Raw genomic sequence first — 17104 nt, 5'->3', positions numbered from 1 at the left:
GATGTTAAGTCCCATAGTGCTGATAGCCATTTGAACTAACGTAACTACGCCGGTGTGTGAGAAATAGAGTACTGTAACCAAGTTTCTGATTACAAAAAACGTGCCTCCATTAAAATCTACACAAGAAGAAAAGCTGTGTACGGTGATGGCTGTGTGAACATCAGTAACGTGCAGCATTATGTTGTTGGTGTTCGTAATGATCGGAACAATGAGGATAACCTCAACCAATGTACAGAGATTTTTGTTTTGCAAATAAAACCACATCCTTTTGCTACACCTGCAGTTTACTTCTCCCAGCCACCCCACGTTTCACCTTTTTTTTTTTTTTTTGGCATCTACGTTTCCTCTCATCTGGGCTGGAAGTCGCCCTAACCGCTTTATTTCCGAAACATACTCACTTTTTTACATTCCGAACTTTTTCTTTCGCACTGTTCAACATGTTTATTTTTGTGGTGCACTATTACTCTTTTGCCACTAGTTATAGATATTTGCTCTAACACTGTGTTTCCTCCTGTTCGGGTTGTTTAACATAATGAACTCACAATATTTACGTCTTTAAAAGCACAGTGTTCGAACAAATATCTATAACTAGTGGCAAAAAAGCAATAGTACACCACAAAAATAAGTATAAACATGGTGAACAGTGTGAAAGAAAAAGTTGGAAATATAAAAATGTGCGTTTGTTTCGGAAATGACGTGGTAGGGCGACCTTCAGACCAGATGAGGGGAAACACAGATGCCAACAAACTGTAACTGATTACTTATTCACATAAAATTTGACGGAAACTATTAGATAATATAAAAATAAAACATTTTAAAACAAAATTATATCGATCTAGATCACACAAAAAAGCTTTTTGGAGAAATAAATTACAGCTGCAGCCAGAAAAGGCGGTTTTATTTACAAAGGACATATTTCGCCGCATGCTGCGGAAGATAACCACGCAAACAAACTTTTATGTACAGAGGTCAGAGTGCTATCAAAACTTAAAGAACACCTTGGAGGACTTCACTTTGATAGTGATGAAGCGGTACAAACACAAGTGAGGCTCATTCAACAAACAGTCTACAGCGACGATATCAACAAACTGATCCCTCTTTGGGAGAATTGTATTCGTCACCAGGGTGACTATGTTGAGAAATAAATATATTGTTGTGCATAAAAAAGATGTTGAATGTTAATGAAGTTTGTTTTATTTAAAAAGCTTCAAGAGTATTAATATTTAAAAAATTCAGTGCATTACTTTACAGCGCTCATTCCTATATAACAGGTATACAGTGTCAGTAATTCTTTATTCACAAAAGGTATATAAAATAGTAAACATAAAAGCTGTAGTACGCAATCGACATTAACATGTCATATTTTTCCGAATATGTTATACCTACAAGAAACTGATGGCCGGCGGGAGTGGCCGAGCGGTTCTAGGCGCGTCAGTCTGGAACCACGCAGCCGCTACGGTCGCAGGTTCGAATCCAGCCTCGGGCATGGATGTGTTTGATGTCCTTAGGTTAGTTAGGTTTAAGTTATTCTAAGTTCTAGGGGGCTGATGACCTCCATTGTTAAGTCTCATTGTACTCAGAGCCATTTGAACCATTTTTGAAGAAATTGATAAACTTAGTAGGTGACTATGAGCTAAGCAAGTTAACTCGTAGCAGTAATAACACAATAATAACAACGAATCAAAGATGAACGATGTCTTTAAGAGGAAGTTTGTGACGTTACAGGAAGAGTGCCAATCCCGATGCAGAGTCCCTATTGCCTGTCCAAAAGCGCACTGATAATGTTTACTGACGTCCTGAGAATGGAAATGAAGAAATGGTCCGTCACGGTCTGTTCGGTCCAGCCGACTTTGTATGGGTGAGTATATTATGATACATACCACATGCAAGTTTTCCCGTGCATTAGACAGGAAATCATGTGTACCGAGTCAAGTGTATTACCCCATTAATGATAAGTTAACTCTGTCCTCTTACGCAGTCTTCTCAAATTATCAAATTTTGCTCAATAACATTACACAAGTTGTACGCTACGTTGGTCGCATTAGCAAGGTCGTAGATCGTGACTGGACAACAATTTGAGTATATTGTAGAGCTACATATAGATAAATACAATGGTTGCGTTGGTGCATAACTTCGCAGCGTTTTTCCATAAGTTTAAAACAGAACATATGCACGTAACAGAGGATTTTGTCATCAATATTATACTCTCCTTCACTGTTTACAACAGTATGACAACACTGGGATAACTTCTCGATTACGCGACTGTAGACAAAACGTGGTTCGATTCCCGGCGAGGTCAGGGATTTTCTCTGCCTCGTGATGGCTGGGTGTTGTGTGCTGTCCTTAGGTTAGTTAGGTTTAAGTAGTTCTAAGTTCTACGGGACTGATGAACTAAGATGTTAAGTCCCATAGTGCTCAGAGCCATTTGAACACCACACAGCCGCTATTCCACCAGACGCAAAACACTATGTTTTGTGGATGCGCGAAGGTCTTGTACAGGGAGTTGTTACTTTGTTCAGGCTCAACCAAACCTTTATTTTCCTTATGTCAGCGTAAAGATAACATTTTTCGTTACCAGTAACGATACAGGATAGAAATCGTCGGTGTTGTTCATGAACCAATGGATGACGCGCAAGCAGAGATACACATAGGCCCACACGCAGATTTTTTGTGATTTTGGCTTAGAGAATGCAGTACCCATACACCAGATTCTTGATCCATCCTCATTGCATGCAAATGTCGCACGTGGTAGAACGGTCACAGTTCATCTCATCCGCCAGTACTCAAGTACACTGACGGGGATCATTGTGGATTAATGTATTTCAGCGATCTTCATCAAACACCGAAGGTCTTCCTAGACGTGCAAAGTCTCTAATGTCAAAACGATGCTCCTTTAAGCGAGAAAATGGTTTTTATGCCGTGCTCTGTCCAATGGCATCTTCCCCATGCACGGCGTAAATATTTCTGGTTGCCTCCGCTGATGTCACCCCTCTATGGAACTCATTTTCTACCGTCCACAGCTCCACTCACTATCTACAAATGAAAAAATGACAGTATGCAAATCCAAATAATAAAAGTGAACAAAAAGATGACAATCGATAAATAAGCCCACAGCAACCGGAATACCAACAAGCAAACCAGAAACGCAATGAACGTATGCACCAACCGAATACTTTTGTTGTAGGCGCTTCAGTCCGGAACCGCGCTGCTGCTACGGTCGCAGGTTCGAATCGTGCCTCGGGCATGGATGTGTGTGATGTCCTTAGGTTAGTTAGGTTTAAGTATTTCTAAGTCTAGGGGACTGATGACCTCAGATGTTAAGTCCCATAGTGCTTAGAGCCATTGGAAACATTTTTAATAGTTTTGGCATGTGTTGCCTTGATAGAGTGCATTCAGCGCTAACTTCTCCTGTAGTCGTATTTTGTCGAGGTGTTCTGCCAGTAGTACATATTTTCATACAATGAAGGCTTTCACGACCGGATGTTTCAGCTGCCGAAAATTCTTTCGGGTTGTATGGCCGTGGTCCACGGAACTCTTCCATCTCTGACGTTTCGTCCAAAGCTACGTTGGGCATCTTCGGAGGTGCTCCTGGTTGTGCTGAGTACTGCCGACTCGCAACAATTTTCACAACAATGAACAATTCTGATGCCGGTACTGGCCACGGGTGTTGCCAAACTACTTACTTTGTCGAGAATGAATTCTCTCCTGCTCTGACATGCGTACGCTACGTCGATTGAATGTGGCAAACTGAAACTATGTGCCCGACCGACATTCGTACCTGTATACTCCGCAGTGTGATGGCGACGCCTGACACGGGGTATTCGACTAGCTTAGGGCTTATGCTCGCCGAGGTGTCGAGGAGTACTGTACTCACTAAACAGCGAGCGCGTTGAACGAGATATGCGGGTAACTTTGCGAACATCAAATAGTCGCCGTTCAGTAGCTCTTTAGAATGTAAAATTAGAGTACGAGAAAGGATGGCGACTGTTACCCGGGACTCCTTCTCGAGCTAGGATACCTCAACCACCTTACACCCGGCTACTGCCGTATGTTACGCTGCAGACCGACGTTGATACGGCACTCGTCATCAAACCCGGTGTACCACTGATAATGAAAGTTGGGAACCTTTGACGCCATCCGAGAATATATACTCCCATCGCACAATGCTTTCCAAAATTGCCAGTCTCTGATTCTCCAGATGAAATCTGAGTGCTCCAATTTGTAAATATGCAAATATATGAGCCTGTTTCTAGCCAAATAACTGCGCAGCGAGAGGGAATAAATATAAAAAGTTGCTTTGTTGTTGCACATAGCTGTATCAAGCGAGGAGACGCAGTGGAAAAGATGATTTCAGGCTGGACAGTAGTGATAGCATATAGCACGGATAACAGCAGTGTGTGACAGACATATACTTAGGGAATGAATGAGGCATTTTTTCCACTAAGGGTGTCATTTATTAAACTTTCGTTTCACAGTTGGTTCAGACTTCCTAGGCCATAGTCCAGTGATTATTCAAGAAAAGTTGTTACATGTATGAAAATAGCAGCGTCTACGTATGTTTTCTCCATTGTTTTGGATTATAAAAATTTAACTTTATTTGATGTTTGGATAGTTTGTGCACAATGTCCCACGTTATGTGCATAAACTTTCAAAACAGCACAAACAGTTAAATTTTGTTAAACAAAAACAAATGGAAATACGATGTGTGCAAGCGCTACCATACACGTGTGGCAACATTTGTGGATAATAAATCGACAAGGTCTTAAAAACCCGAAACCGGTTGCGAAACAAAAGTTAAAACAAATAACGGGCTGAATAGGGGATAATACCTTACTCGTCCACTACCAACTTTGGGTCTGTTGTGGTAGGTGATGTTTTTCTTAGCTAGTTGCTGTTGAAGCTACTGTGACCGTTGTAAGTTCAGTTATTTCAATCGTCTTATTTGCTATTCAGGGACATGACGGCATGCTAGGGGCAAGCTTGTGAGACGTGTACTTTACAGTAGTTTGTACAGGTTGCGTGCTCATAGTTTCCATAAAAGGTGTCTGAGGGTAATACCGGAAGCTTTACGATTTTGCAAAACAGTACTGCCGTGTCAACGCATCACCCGCGTCATAAATAAATTCATATCCGTTCACGAATTTGCATTTACTACCATGGGATTATGGCATATGATGTCAGCATTGAATGACTGATTTTCTGTTGAACTGTAGCGTATGTGTCACTTCGTTGCGTCAAAACCTTCTCGCAGAATGTTTTCTAAGGACTGCACTAGTGTCTGTGTTTTCGCTGCGGTGTAATTCGCGTGTCAGATGTGAGCACACAATCAAGATGCGAACCAGCGGCAGAAAAGACCTCAACTGGTTACTGTAGTGCTGTCGTGAGCAGTATGTTCAATAAGAACAAGAAACGGGGTATAAGAAGATAATGGTAGGAATCAATTAAAGGACAGAAACATTAGTATTTATTCGTTACAAGTAAAGTTCTGTTCCTCGCCAGCTTTTAGAAATTTAACTTTACTATATACACTCCTGGAAATTGAAATAAGAACACCGTGAATTCATTGTCCCAGGAAGGGGAAACTTTATTGACACATTCCTGGGGTCAGATACATCACATGATCACACTGACAGAACCACAGGCACATAGACACAGGCAACAGAGCATCCGCAATGTCGTCACTAGTACAGTGTATATCCACCTTTCGCAGCAATGCAGGCTGCTATTCTCCCATGGAGACGATCGTAGAGATGCTGGATGTAGTCCTGTGGAACGGCTTGCCATGCCATTTCCACCTGGCGCCTCAGTTGGACCAGCGTTCGTGCTGGACGTGCAGACCGCGTGAGACGACGCTTCATCCAGTCCCAAACATGCTCAATGGGGGACAGATCCGGAGATCTTGCTGGCCAGGGTAGTTGACTTACACCTTCTAGAGCACGTTGGGTGGCACGGGATACATGCGGACGTGCATTGTCCTGTTGGAACAGCAAGTTCCCTTGCCGGTCTAGGAATGGTAGAACGATGGGTTCGATGTCGGTTTGGATGTACCGTGCACTATTCAGTGTCCCCTCGACGATCACCAGAGGTGTACGGCCAGTGTAGGACATCGCTCCCCACACCATGATGCCGGGTGTTGGCCCTGTGTGCCTCGGTCGTATGCAGTCCTGATTGTGGCGCTCACCTGCACGGCGCCAAACACGCATACGACCATCATTGGCACCAAGGCAGAAGCGACTCTCATCGCTGAAGACGACATGTCTCCATTCGTCCCTCCATTCACGCCTGTCGCGACACCACTGGAGGTGGGCCGCACGATGTTGGGGCGTGAGCGGAAGACGGCCTAACGGTGTGCGGGACCGTAGCCCAGCTTCATGGAGACGGTTGCGAATGGTCCTCGCCGATACCCCAGGAGCAACAGTGTCCCTAATTTGCTGGGAAGTGGCGGTGCGGTCCCCTACGGCACTGCGTAGGATCCTACGGTCTTGGCGTGCATCCGTGCGTTGCTGCACGTGCACCTTCCGCCGACCACTGGCGACAACATCGATGTACTGTGGAGACCTCACGCCCCACGTGTTGAGCAATTCGGCGGTACGTCCACCCGGCCTCCCGCATGCCCACTATACGCCCTCGCTCAAAGTCCGTCAACTGCACATACGGTTCACGTCCACGCTGTCGCGGCATGCTACCAGTGTTAAAGACTGCGATGGAGCTCCGTATGCCACGGCAAACTGGCTGACACTGACGGTGGCGGTGCACAAATGCTGCGCAGCTAGCGCCATTCGACGGCCAACATCGCGGTTCCTGGTGTGTCCGCTGTGCCGTGCGTGTGATCATTGCTGGTACAGCCCACTCGCAGTGTCCGGAGCAAGTATGATGGGTCTGACACACCGGTGTCAATGTGTTATTTTTTCCATTTCCAGGAGTGTAGATGTATTTGAGAATTCAACTGAAATTTGTAGTATTGCCGTATGTGTAGCAGCACAATCTTAACAGCAGACAGTAGAAAGTTTCGTGCATACCCAACACCAAGAACGATTTTTTGCGAGATAAACGAAAGTTAACGTCTACTCAAATTTCGTGTCAGTCACAAAAGAGTGCCGCTAGTAGTGCCACTGTGATGATGCAAATCAGGTTTGCTTTGAACACGCGCTGTAATGGGCGCCAGTGTTAGTTAGCTTTGAGATTGGACGTAGTGAGTTGTGTTAGTCAAGGACGCCTTTAAGACGACGAAGACGCTCCTCGCCGAGTTTGAACGAGAAGCTGGAGGTTCCTTCCAGGGTACTGCGAAAAGACTTGGCAGGAATGTAGCCTCTGAACACGATTAGTAGCAGCCGTGGTCACTCGAAGGTACAGCCGCAAGAAGAAATCCAGACGGCCACGTGACACTACACTCTGGCGCATCGTAATGCATCTGCTGCAGCAATCGGCGCAGCAGTCGGCGCCGCAGTAACACACTGAACTGTTACAGATCGGTTACTTCAAGGACAGCTCCGAGCCAGATGATTTGTACCGTGCATTCCAGTTCCCCAAACGTTCACCGTTTGTAATTTCAGTGGTGTCAAGCGAGAGCTCATTGGACGGCGGAGTGGAGATCTGTTGTGCTTTCTGGTTAAAATCGGTTCTGCCTTGATGCCAGTGATGGCCGTATGTTGGTCAGAAGTAGGCCAGTTGAGGACCTGCACCTAATCTCTCTGTATGCTACACACACTGGACCTACACCTGGAGATATGGTCTGGGGTGCAATTTCGTATGATGCACCTGAACTACAAATTTGTTCGTCAGTCTGGTGATTCGACCGTTGAGCTACCATTTGTAAACAAAACTCAAGGGGATGCTTTCCAGCAGGATAAAGCTTGCCCAATACCTTCATTGTATCCCAACATGTCCATACAGTGTGTCGACATGTTGCCTTGGCCTGCTTGACCACCAGGACGTGTAGGACATCATCTGAGAACTCCAGCGTTATCCACAGACAGTATCAACCGACCCTGTACTGACCGACCATGTGCAACAGGCATGGAACACCATACCACGAATTTACATCCGGTACCTGTACGACACAATACACGAGCTTTACGGACTTGCAATCAACATTCTGGTTGTTACATTGTTACACCGTTAACCACTAAAAATGTCTCCTAGACAAATATATCCCCGAAAGTTTATTAGTCTACATTAATTATTTCTTGGGGCTTGGAATTTTTTCCGTCAGTGCATCTGCAAAATGTTTAACGAAGATTACAATGTTTTACGAAGATTAGTAGTAAGCAGCAATGGAAATGTTTTTACTTCAGACTAGTAATAAACGGTTTTTAACTTTTCTTAGTAAATTTCTTCGCTTAAGAACTCACATGTTTCTTTCGATTCTTAGCAGCGGAACAGAATAGGGGGGCATCCTTTATCAAATACTATACAGTGGCATATACACTGAGGAGCGAAATTATGACCTCTGCTGACAAGATCTAATGCCGTCTGATAGCATTGTGGGTATGTGACACGAGAAGGAAAGTATATAAATGAAGCAGAGACGAATGGGGAGTCATTCCACCGACGACACAGACCGCTAATGGGGAAATCCATTGACATAAACGATTTTGACAAAAGACAGATTTTTGTGAACTGGGGCGTGAGAACGAGTATCTTGGAAACTGCGAAGCTATTTAGTTGTTCGCTGATACTGCTGATACTGTTTACGACAAGTGATTGATGAACGGTGAATCCATGAGTAGGCGACAGGGTGTTGAACCTCACCAAATAATGTAAGTAGTTGGGCAACAGCAGCATCGCCCATCCTGCATAGTTTCCAAATTTATTCAATATGGCGGCAATGTCTAACTGGTGTCATGGTGGGAAGTTCAAATTTTGGCGGAAAAATTGGTCAATTTGGCTACCTTCACTTATCTAACTCCACCACCCTTCCCTTTCTCTCCCCCTCCTCATCACCTCTATCCCCTCCCCTCCACTCCCCCACCTAGAAATTGGCAGGAAAAGAACTCAGTCTGGTCTGTGCTGGGCTGCCAGATAGGACAGACACAAGTCTTTATTTTGTATACATTGCTGCATCCTCCATTCCCCTCCTCGTGTGATGTAATCCACGATGGGGGCCCAGGGGAAAAATGACTGGAAATTCGCTCAGTCTGTGTCTAGCTGCTGGACTGGGTGGATGGACTATTGTGTTCAATGGATTAGATGTCTGTGCTGGAGAAGGAGTTTATTGGGTATATTATCTGCAATCACACAGTTGAGGATTGTTTCCATAGCCACTCGCACCATGCTTGGAAAGCAATGATATTTGGTGAATGTATGAAGAAGACAAATATGCTTCATCAAATAATGAAGATGCAGCAGGATGGAGCTAAGTTACACTTCATAGTTCTTGCTGATAAATGTGGGTGCTGGAACTGTGGATCATTCGATAAAAGTCCAGTCAGTCTTCTGAAGTGCAAGAGGCAAGACGTTTATCCACTCTGGCACAAGCATCCATGTGTACAATTGAGGATATACTGGTGATGAGCAGGGGTAAATTTAAGAACTGTACTACATACAAGCACACAGCTAAGGACTGTACCAGTAGCATCCCCCACAAGTGGAAAGAAAACATAATGGACGAGTGTGGGTTGAATACTTTTCAACAAATAATGGCAATGCAGTGGGATGGCGTGAAGATGCATTTCAATACTCGTGTAGATAGATGCTTGTGCTGTAACTGTCAACGTTTTTGAAATTACATAACACCCCTATTACACAATGAACCATGTGTTCACCTCGAGGTTTGTAGACCAACTGGCCTAGTTGACCACACCACCACCAGAGGGTGCTGTTGCCCCTCCTCCTCTCCCCTCCCCCTTTCCCTTCCCTCCCATGGGGTAATACAAGACGACAGTTCACAAAAAAGGGCAGAAACCAGTACAAACGCTGAATCCAGTCACATAATAGGCTTCAGCCAATAGCATGGTAATATTTGCTAACATCATCAGAGGAGATATAGGGTGGATTCAGCTTCTCCACAGCGTCAGTCTCACTGAGTCAGCCAGCAGCAGCAGAAAAACTATGAAGCATCAGCATCAGCAGTCGAGATCCAGCACAGCCCTGCGGAACAGGAAGTGAAAAAGTAAGTATCCCATATCATATCTTTGTCTGTAGTTGGCATTATTATTGGTTGTTTTCGTGTCTTGGTCTGTACATAACACTTCCTCCTCCCTGTTCAGGAGTAGCCTTCGACATGTCAAGGCCTGCAGGGGCAAGCACCATCATGTCAGCGTCTGCCACATCTCGACACGCACCAACCTCAGCTGCCATCTTGTTGAGACCCGCACTGAGCTCTGTACCTCGAGTAGCAACAATCTCCAGCGTGTATAAACCTGTAGCGATCACCTGGGATCCTGTAGCGCACGTTCCCCACATGCTGGAGCGGGATACGAAGCTGTTATTGTCTGTCCTACTCATCGATTTGGGTGATGATGACGCCCAGCCTGCTCCTGACATCTCAAATGCTGCTGGCGGTCCTAAACAATACCATGATGGAGGTCAGTACTGGTCACCAAAATATGACCCATCCCAACAGAACGTTCCTGTGGCAGCACAGGGGCAGAGTGCAGATGCTGTGGATAAGAAGGTTCCACAAAAAGCCCACTTGCTGGAGCAAGACAAGGAGCTGTTATTGTCTGTTTCGCTCACTGATTTATGTGATGAGGATGTGCGTTCTGTTCCCAATGCTTCGAATGCTGTTGGTGATCCTAAACACAACGTATGATCCATTGCAGCGGAACATCCCTGTGCTGGCGCAGGGGTAAGGTGCAGACACTATTGATAAGAGGGGGTCGAGTGTGCCCATGCTTTTCTGCTCTACATACAGTTTAACTTCTAGTGGAACAAAGCATGTAAATGCGGGTACAGAAGCACATCATAACTGGGTGCTCCATGCGAGGATAGAAACTGAAAACGCGTCGAGGATTGTTAAAGTTCGACTTGGACAAAATATGTCGTGCAGAACACTACATCAATCAGCAGATAACCACAGAGTGTTATCCAACTCGTACCTCCCTGGGCATTTGCCTTGCTAGTATGACACTATCTACCACAACAGTGTATGATGACTCTGCAATCAGCGTGAATTCTGGTGAGAAGTGTGTTTCTCTATGGCATGCTTTAGTTATGAAGATATGTGATGTGGAGAGTGAGTTATGGTTTGCATTGTAGAGACTGAGTCTTTGGTTGCCAAGGATAGTCTTCACATACAATGATGTTGTAAACTTTCTATGTGTGCATAGTGTACAAGTTGATGATTTCGAACAGTACCTTCCTTTCTGCATGAACCCAGAGCTGGAAGAGAAACAGGTTAAATGTTCATGTGAAAAATCAGAGTATTTTGAGTTGCGCCGATGTTCAAAGGAGATATGTGTGGAATTCATTGCATAACAGAAAGCTTTATTTTGGAAATACTGTAAAGGTGCAAAGAATATAAAGAAAGAGTCTGATGATTTTTTAAAAAAATACTATGTCCGATGAGGAAATTTAACTAAATAATGTTTATATACTCTCAAACTTTATTTGTGTTTTATTTAATACCTCTCGCATATAGTCCAAGTATTAAACTTATTAATATCATTATTTTCAATGCTGTGCCTATAATCATACAGCAGCAGACAGTTGCCATTCTCTGTTTAGGCAATGTAGCTCAGTTGGTTAGGTGACAAAGCTGTGGTGGTTACACGTATTATTACCCTCCTCACAAGTGTTTCTTTCTATATGTGCCCACTACTTGTCGGTGCCTGACCTACTTGCTATCATGGCAGGGTGGGTAACATCCACGTGACAAGGACTTTGTTCTAGGTGACTAGTCCTTTGAAGATGCAAAAGAAGACCTGAAGAAGAAGAAGAAGAGGCAGAGGAATGGAATACTCCTTTCTTATAATATACGAGCAATTGCTGTAGGTCCATGCTATTGTGGCAAGACTAATGTTCTCATGACGTTGCCAACAAATGTAGATGGAGTACGATTTGAACATGCTTGTGTGTTTTCAAAAACGCTGTTTCAGGCCAAGTATCAGCTTTACAGGAGATATCGCGCAATGTGAAATCAGTGATATCCCTCCACTGGAAAAAGTAAAGCCAAACACAATGTTCATATTTGACGATGTTTTTGTGTATAAACAAGACCAAATTCGAAAAACAGTTCTGTCTCCGTTGTCATATGAGTGCTGATGTACTTTAGCTAAAACAATTGGTTAGGGATAGTGCAAACCTCACAAACCTCATTATAGCCTTCAAACAAGAAAATGTGAATTTAAAACACATTTACCAACCACTTGGAGGAACTGAATATCGTTCAATGATTTTGTAAAGATATGTGTTGATTGCAGGAATGTGTGACTAGGGCCTCCCATCGGGTAGACGGTAGAATATAGCATGAACAGGAACCAGAATATTTTTGTTTTCATGAGTATCATTCGATCTAGAACTAAATATGATTGCAGTCTCCTGAGAAGTAAAGCAATTTTCAAGGGAGAAAAAATGCAGGTTAGACATGCTAGGACCAGCATAGCAGTTTGCATACCAAGCCAACAAACAAAGAAATGGTGATGGAAACTGCATAGATGTCCAATTGAAATAAAAATTCTTATTATTGTTAAAAGTACGTTCTACGCTAGACGATCAAATAATACAGCAATTCGAAATATTGTCTCAATGATAATAGGAGGGATAAAAATCTTGTGCTGCTCTAGACTTTCCAGACGTGATAACTGCTTCACTGGTTCACGGGTGTCACGCCGGATAATGTTGAGACAGCTGTTCGCCATCCTAAGGTGCTTACTGACGCTTTGCTGCAGAGGCTCGCCAATATATGCACTGGTGCACTAGAAAAGCGCAGACCCTAAGTGGTCGGGCTACCACACCATCGTAGACAGATCACAGAGGACCTCTATATCCAGTGCCTCTTGCCGGAGGAACGGCCCACGTTCTTCGCATGCACAACGCAGGAAAAGTGCGGTCGCAAAACGAGACCCAGCGCGTGAGCAAGCTGAATATTGGCGCCAAATTTAATTGTCCGGTCTCCAATTCCCCGTTTGTGTTTTCTCGGATTCATTCGTCTGCAGCCGACGATGCCTTACTACCGCCAATGTTGGACCTCACGTCTTGCTAAGCTCGAGTCACACCTATGTGTTAATCAGGTCGTCAGTTTCACGCGCTTCTTTAATGATGGAGTCCCAGACCATGGAGGCGTCTACCCCTAAGAGTATGACACGTCTGGCCAATGTAAGGTTTCCCACACAGGCACGGGTGTTTATGTATCCCTAATCTCTGATGATAACCTTCCTGCATCTGAGGTAGCTCTAGCGCTGTGAACTACAGTTCGTAATGCGCCACTGCACTGAGGTACGTGATGGCAGTTAGTAGATATAGGTTAGTGTTAGTTGGTTTGTAGAACACGCTGTGACCTGAGGAACCGCTTCTATTCTGCGGACAAAGACAGCTAACAACGCGAGTTCTCCATTTTCCTCCACTTCCATGGCGAAGCAAATGCTCGGATGGGGGTAGTTAAGGTGCTCCAGAAATGCAAGAAGCGTTCCTGCCCCTTGTGGCGGTACTACGAAGGTGTCGTCCACATATCTCCCGAAAATTTTAAGTTTCAACATTGCCGACTGAAATGCTTTTTCCTCGAGGAGATACATACACAAAATATTAATTTTTGTCTGGAATAATGATGACATTCTACCAGAAACAGATTAAAATAGTTTCAGTTTCTTAGTTCTGGTCTAGGCTGACGGAATGCATCGTTGGCTTGTCAGGCAAATATCACAACTTGTAAGCCACTCTCATTTCTTGCGAAATGGAAACTCCCACTGTCAGTTCGCCTGGTATTGGCTGAACAGAGGCGTGAGTCTATGATCTGTCGGATCTGCTCCCAGGAGTAAAGAATGGAAGGTGCAGGGAAAAAAGAAAAAGGAAACAAAACCCCTAAATCACTTTACATGTCGAGCAAGTCATCGATTTTTCTCAGTATACACCCGAACAAATACACGTTCAAGTAGACTAGCATCAATAATTTTTATCAGGGACAGATTAAATTAAAAATCTGATCTGCTCAAGTTTTTCTTAGATGTACGGTAAGTTCCGAAGCTGTAAATCCCTCCTAGATGTCCTCAACTGGGGTCTCTTAGGCTGGTATTTGCCTGAAAAATCCCAGACTCTTGTATGGATTATTCCTGGAATAGCCCACTCCGCCTTTAGTGGTAAGGAGTGAAGGGATCCATACACGCTACGCCACACTATACTGATCTACCTACGACATGGCACACATGCATCTGCAACACAAAATCATCATTTTCGCCGGTGATGACAGATAACATTGTCCAAGAAGTAACTGAAAATGGTGTCAATCTTCTTCCACTTACTTCCTTTTCTCAGATTTGATCTTAGATGACTTTTTCAATTATCGATATAGACCTCCACCTGGTAGTCGTCTCAAATATCTTCAGAATTTTGCCTGACGATACTTTTTTTCATAGTTGTTATGTTCCGGCGTAACGACCAGCACCGACTCGAAGATCAAGAACGGTACAGCAGAGGGCTGTGAGGCGACGTCAGCCAATAGCACGCTGACTAAGACGCCACCACGACAGAAGCGGCCTCTATCCGAAGAGAATGCAAGCGACGCTCCGCCAGGCCTCGGCGCACTACTAGACAAGGACTAGAAGGGAGGCACTAGAAGACGCGCCATAAGAGCCGCAGTGATATTAACGATAACAGTGACTTATGAACTTGTGTTATTCACTGCTTACAAGGAAATTGTATACGTTGAAGGATATTGATTATTTGCATGTCGGCAACTGCTTGCGACAACTAGTTGTAAATACAAAGTTAACTACTATCAGTTCAATTACTGTAATAAACTCTATTAATATGATTTGTTTGTACACTACTGGCCATTAAAATTGCTACACCAAGAGGAAATGCAGATGATAAACGGGTATTCATTGGACAAATATAATATACTAGAACTGACATGTGATCACATTTTCACGCAGTTTGGGTGCACACACCCTGAGAAATCAGTACCCAGAACAACCACTCCTCTCCGTAATAACGGCCTCGATACGCCTGGGCATTGAGTCAAACAGAGCTTGGATGGCGTGTGCAGGTACACCTGCCCACGCAGCTTCAACACGATACCACAGTTCATCAAGAGTAGTGACTGGCGAGCTTGGATGGCGTGTACAGGTACACCCGCCCACGCAGCTTCAACACGATACCACAGTTCATCAAGAGTAGTGACTGGCGTATTGTGACGAGACAGTTGCTCGGCCACCATTGACCAGACGTTTTCAGTTGGTGAGAGATCTGGAGAATGCGCTGGCCAGGATAGCAATCAAACTTTTTCTGTATCCACAAAGGCCCGTACAGGACCTGCAACATGTAGTCGTGCATTATCCTGCTGAAAAGTAGGGTTTCGTTGGGATTGAATGAAGGGTAGAGCCACTAGTCGTAACACATCTGAAATGTAACGACCACTGTTCAAAGTGCCGTCAATGCGAACAAGAGGTGACCGAGACGCGTAACCAATGGCACCCCATAGCATCGCGCCGGGTGAAACGCCAGTATGGCGATGACGAATACACGCTTCCAACGTGCGTTCACCGCAATGTTGCCAAATACGGATGCGACCATCATGATGCTGTAAACAGAACCTGGATTCATCCGAAAAAATGACGTTTTGTCATTCGTGAACCCAGGTTCGTCGTTGAGCACACCATCGCAGGCGCTCCTGTCTTTGATGCTGCGTCAAGGGTAACCGCAGCCATGGTGTCCGAGCTGATAGTCCATGCTGCTGGAAACGTCGTCGAACTGTTCGTGCAGATGGTTGTTGTCTTGCAAAAGTCCCCATCTGTTGACTCTGGGATCTAGACGTGGATGCACGATCCGTTACAGCCATGCGGATAAGATGCCTGTTATCTCGACTGCTAGTGACACGACGCCGTTGGGATTCAGCACGGCGTTCCGTATTACCCTCCTGAACCCACCGATTCCATATTCTACTAACAGTCATTGGATCTCGACCAACGCAAGCAGAAATGTCGGGATACGATAAACCGCAATCGCGATAGGCTACAATCCGACCTTTATCAAAGTCGTAAACGTGATGGTACGCATTTCTCCTCCTTACACGAGGCATCACAACAACGTTTCACAAGGCAACGCTGGTCAACTGCTGTTTGTGTATGAGAAATCCTCATGTCAGCACGTTGTAGGTGTCGCCACCGGCGCCAACCTTGTGTGAATGCTCTGAAAAGCTAATCATTTGCATATCGCAGCATCTTCTTTCTGTCGGTTAAATTTCGCATCTGTAGCACGTCATCTTCGTGGTGTAACAATTTTAATGTCCAGTAGTGTATGTTGTCTAGCTATCCGAAAAATCAGCTTCCTAGGCAATCTATAAGACACGAGTCGACAGGATTCCACAGGTTAATACACAGGGTGGACACAAACTGCCCGTAAAACTTGTAAGAGTGTTGCAGGGAATGTAATGCGAGAAATAATTGTTAAGGAAAATGCAATCTGTTGCGCATTTTCCGTGTTATTTAGCATTGAAGTTATCCAATCAGGTCGTTGCCCGCGCAAATTGAAGTAGCCTGCGAGTGTCGCCATACGTGTTCTTCGTTTGGTTTTCTCAAACTGAGCAATGTAACTTTTTCTCACCTAGCTTAAATTTATCACGTCCAAAACCGGCTCATTTTCATTGGTAATGAGACGTTCGAAAAGTGGATACACACAGACCACTGATATCTGTGCATTGTCGCGTTTTAGCGCTTACAAGTTTGGAATTCGCACGGCCAACGATCTGACTGGCTAACTTCAGTGCTAAATAACTTGGAAACGGTGCAACGTACTGAATTGTTTCTCAACAACTATTTCTTAACACAGCTTTCCCTGAAACCTCTCATAAGTTTTTCGAACGGTTTCTGACCACCCTGCAGGGCCAAACGGTGCTTCCGATTTGTGGATATTGACGGTGTCGAGCGTTCTCTGATTTCCTCAGTTCCTACTGTCTGGCTTTCCTCCAACCGGGTGTGCACATCTTCTCGTTGAAGGAGGAACACTGAAA

General features: G+C 44.6%; 1 protein-coding gene across 2 annotated transcripts in view; it reads left to right on the top strand.

Moving 5' to 3' along the window:
• Positions 1 to 17104, top strand: part of LOC126335234 (estradiol 17-beta-dehydrogenase 2-like) — a 111770-nt gene that overhangs the window by 71583 nt on the left and 23083 nt on the right. For both annotated transcript variants that reach the window (XM_049998284.1, XM_049998278.1), the window contains exon 5: positions 1726 to 1858. In XM_049998284.1, the coding sequence (XP_049854241.1) occupies positions 1726 to 1858 (133 nt within the window). The remainder of the gene's footprint in view (positions 1 to 1725; positions 1859 to 17104) is intronic.

This window comes from Schistocerca gregaria, chromosome 1 (assembly GCF_023897955.1).
Source record: "Schistocerca gregaria isolate iqSchGreg1 chromosome 1, iqSchGreg1.2, whole genome shotgun sequence".
NCBI classification, from domain to species: Eukaryota; Metazoa; Arthropoda; class Insecta; order Orthoptera; family Acrididae; genus Schistocerca; species Schistocerca gregaria.
This window is presented reverse-complemented; position numbering and strand designations above follow the sequence as displayed.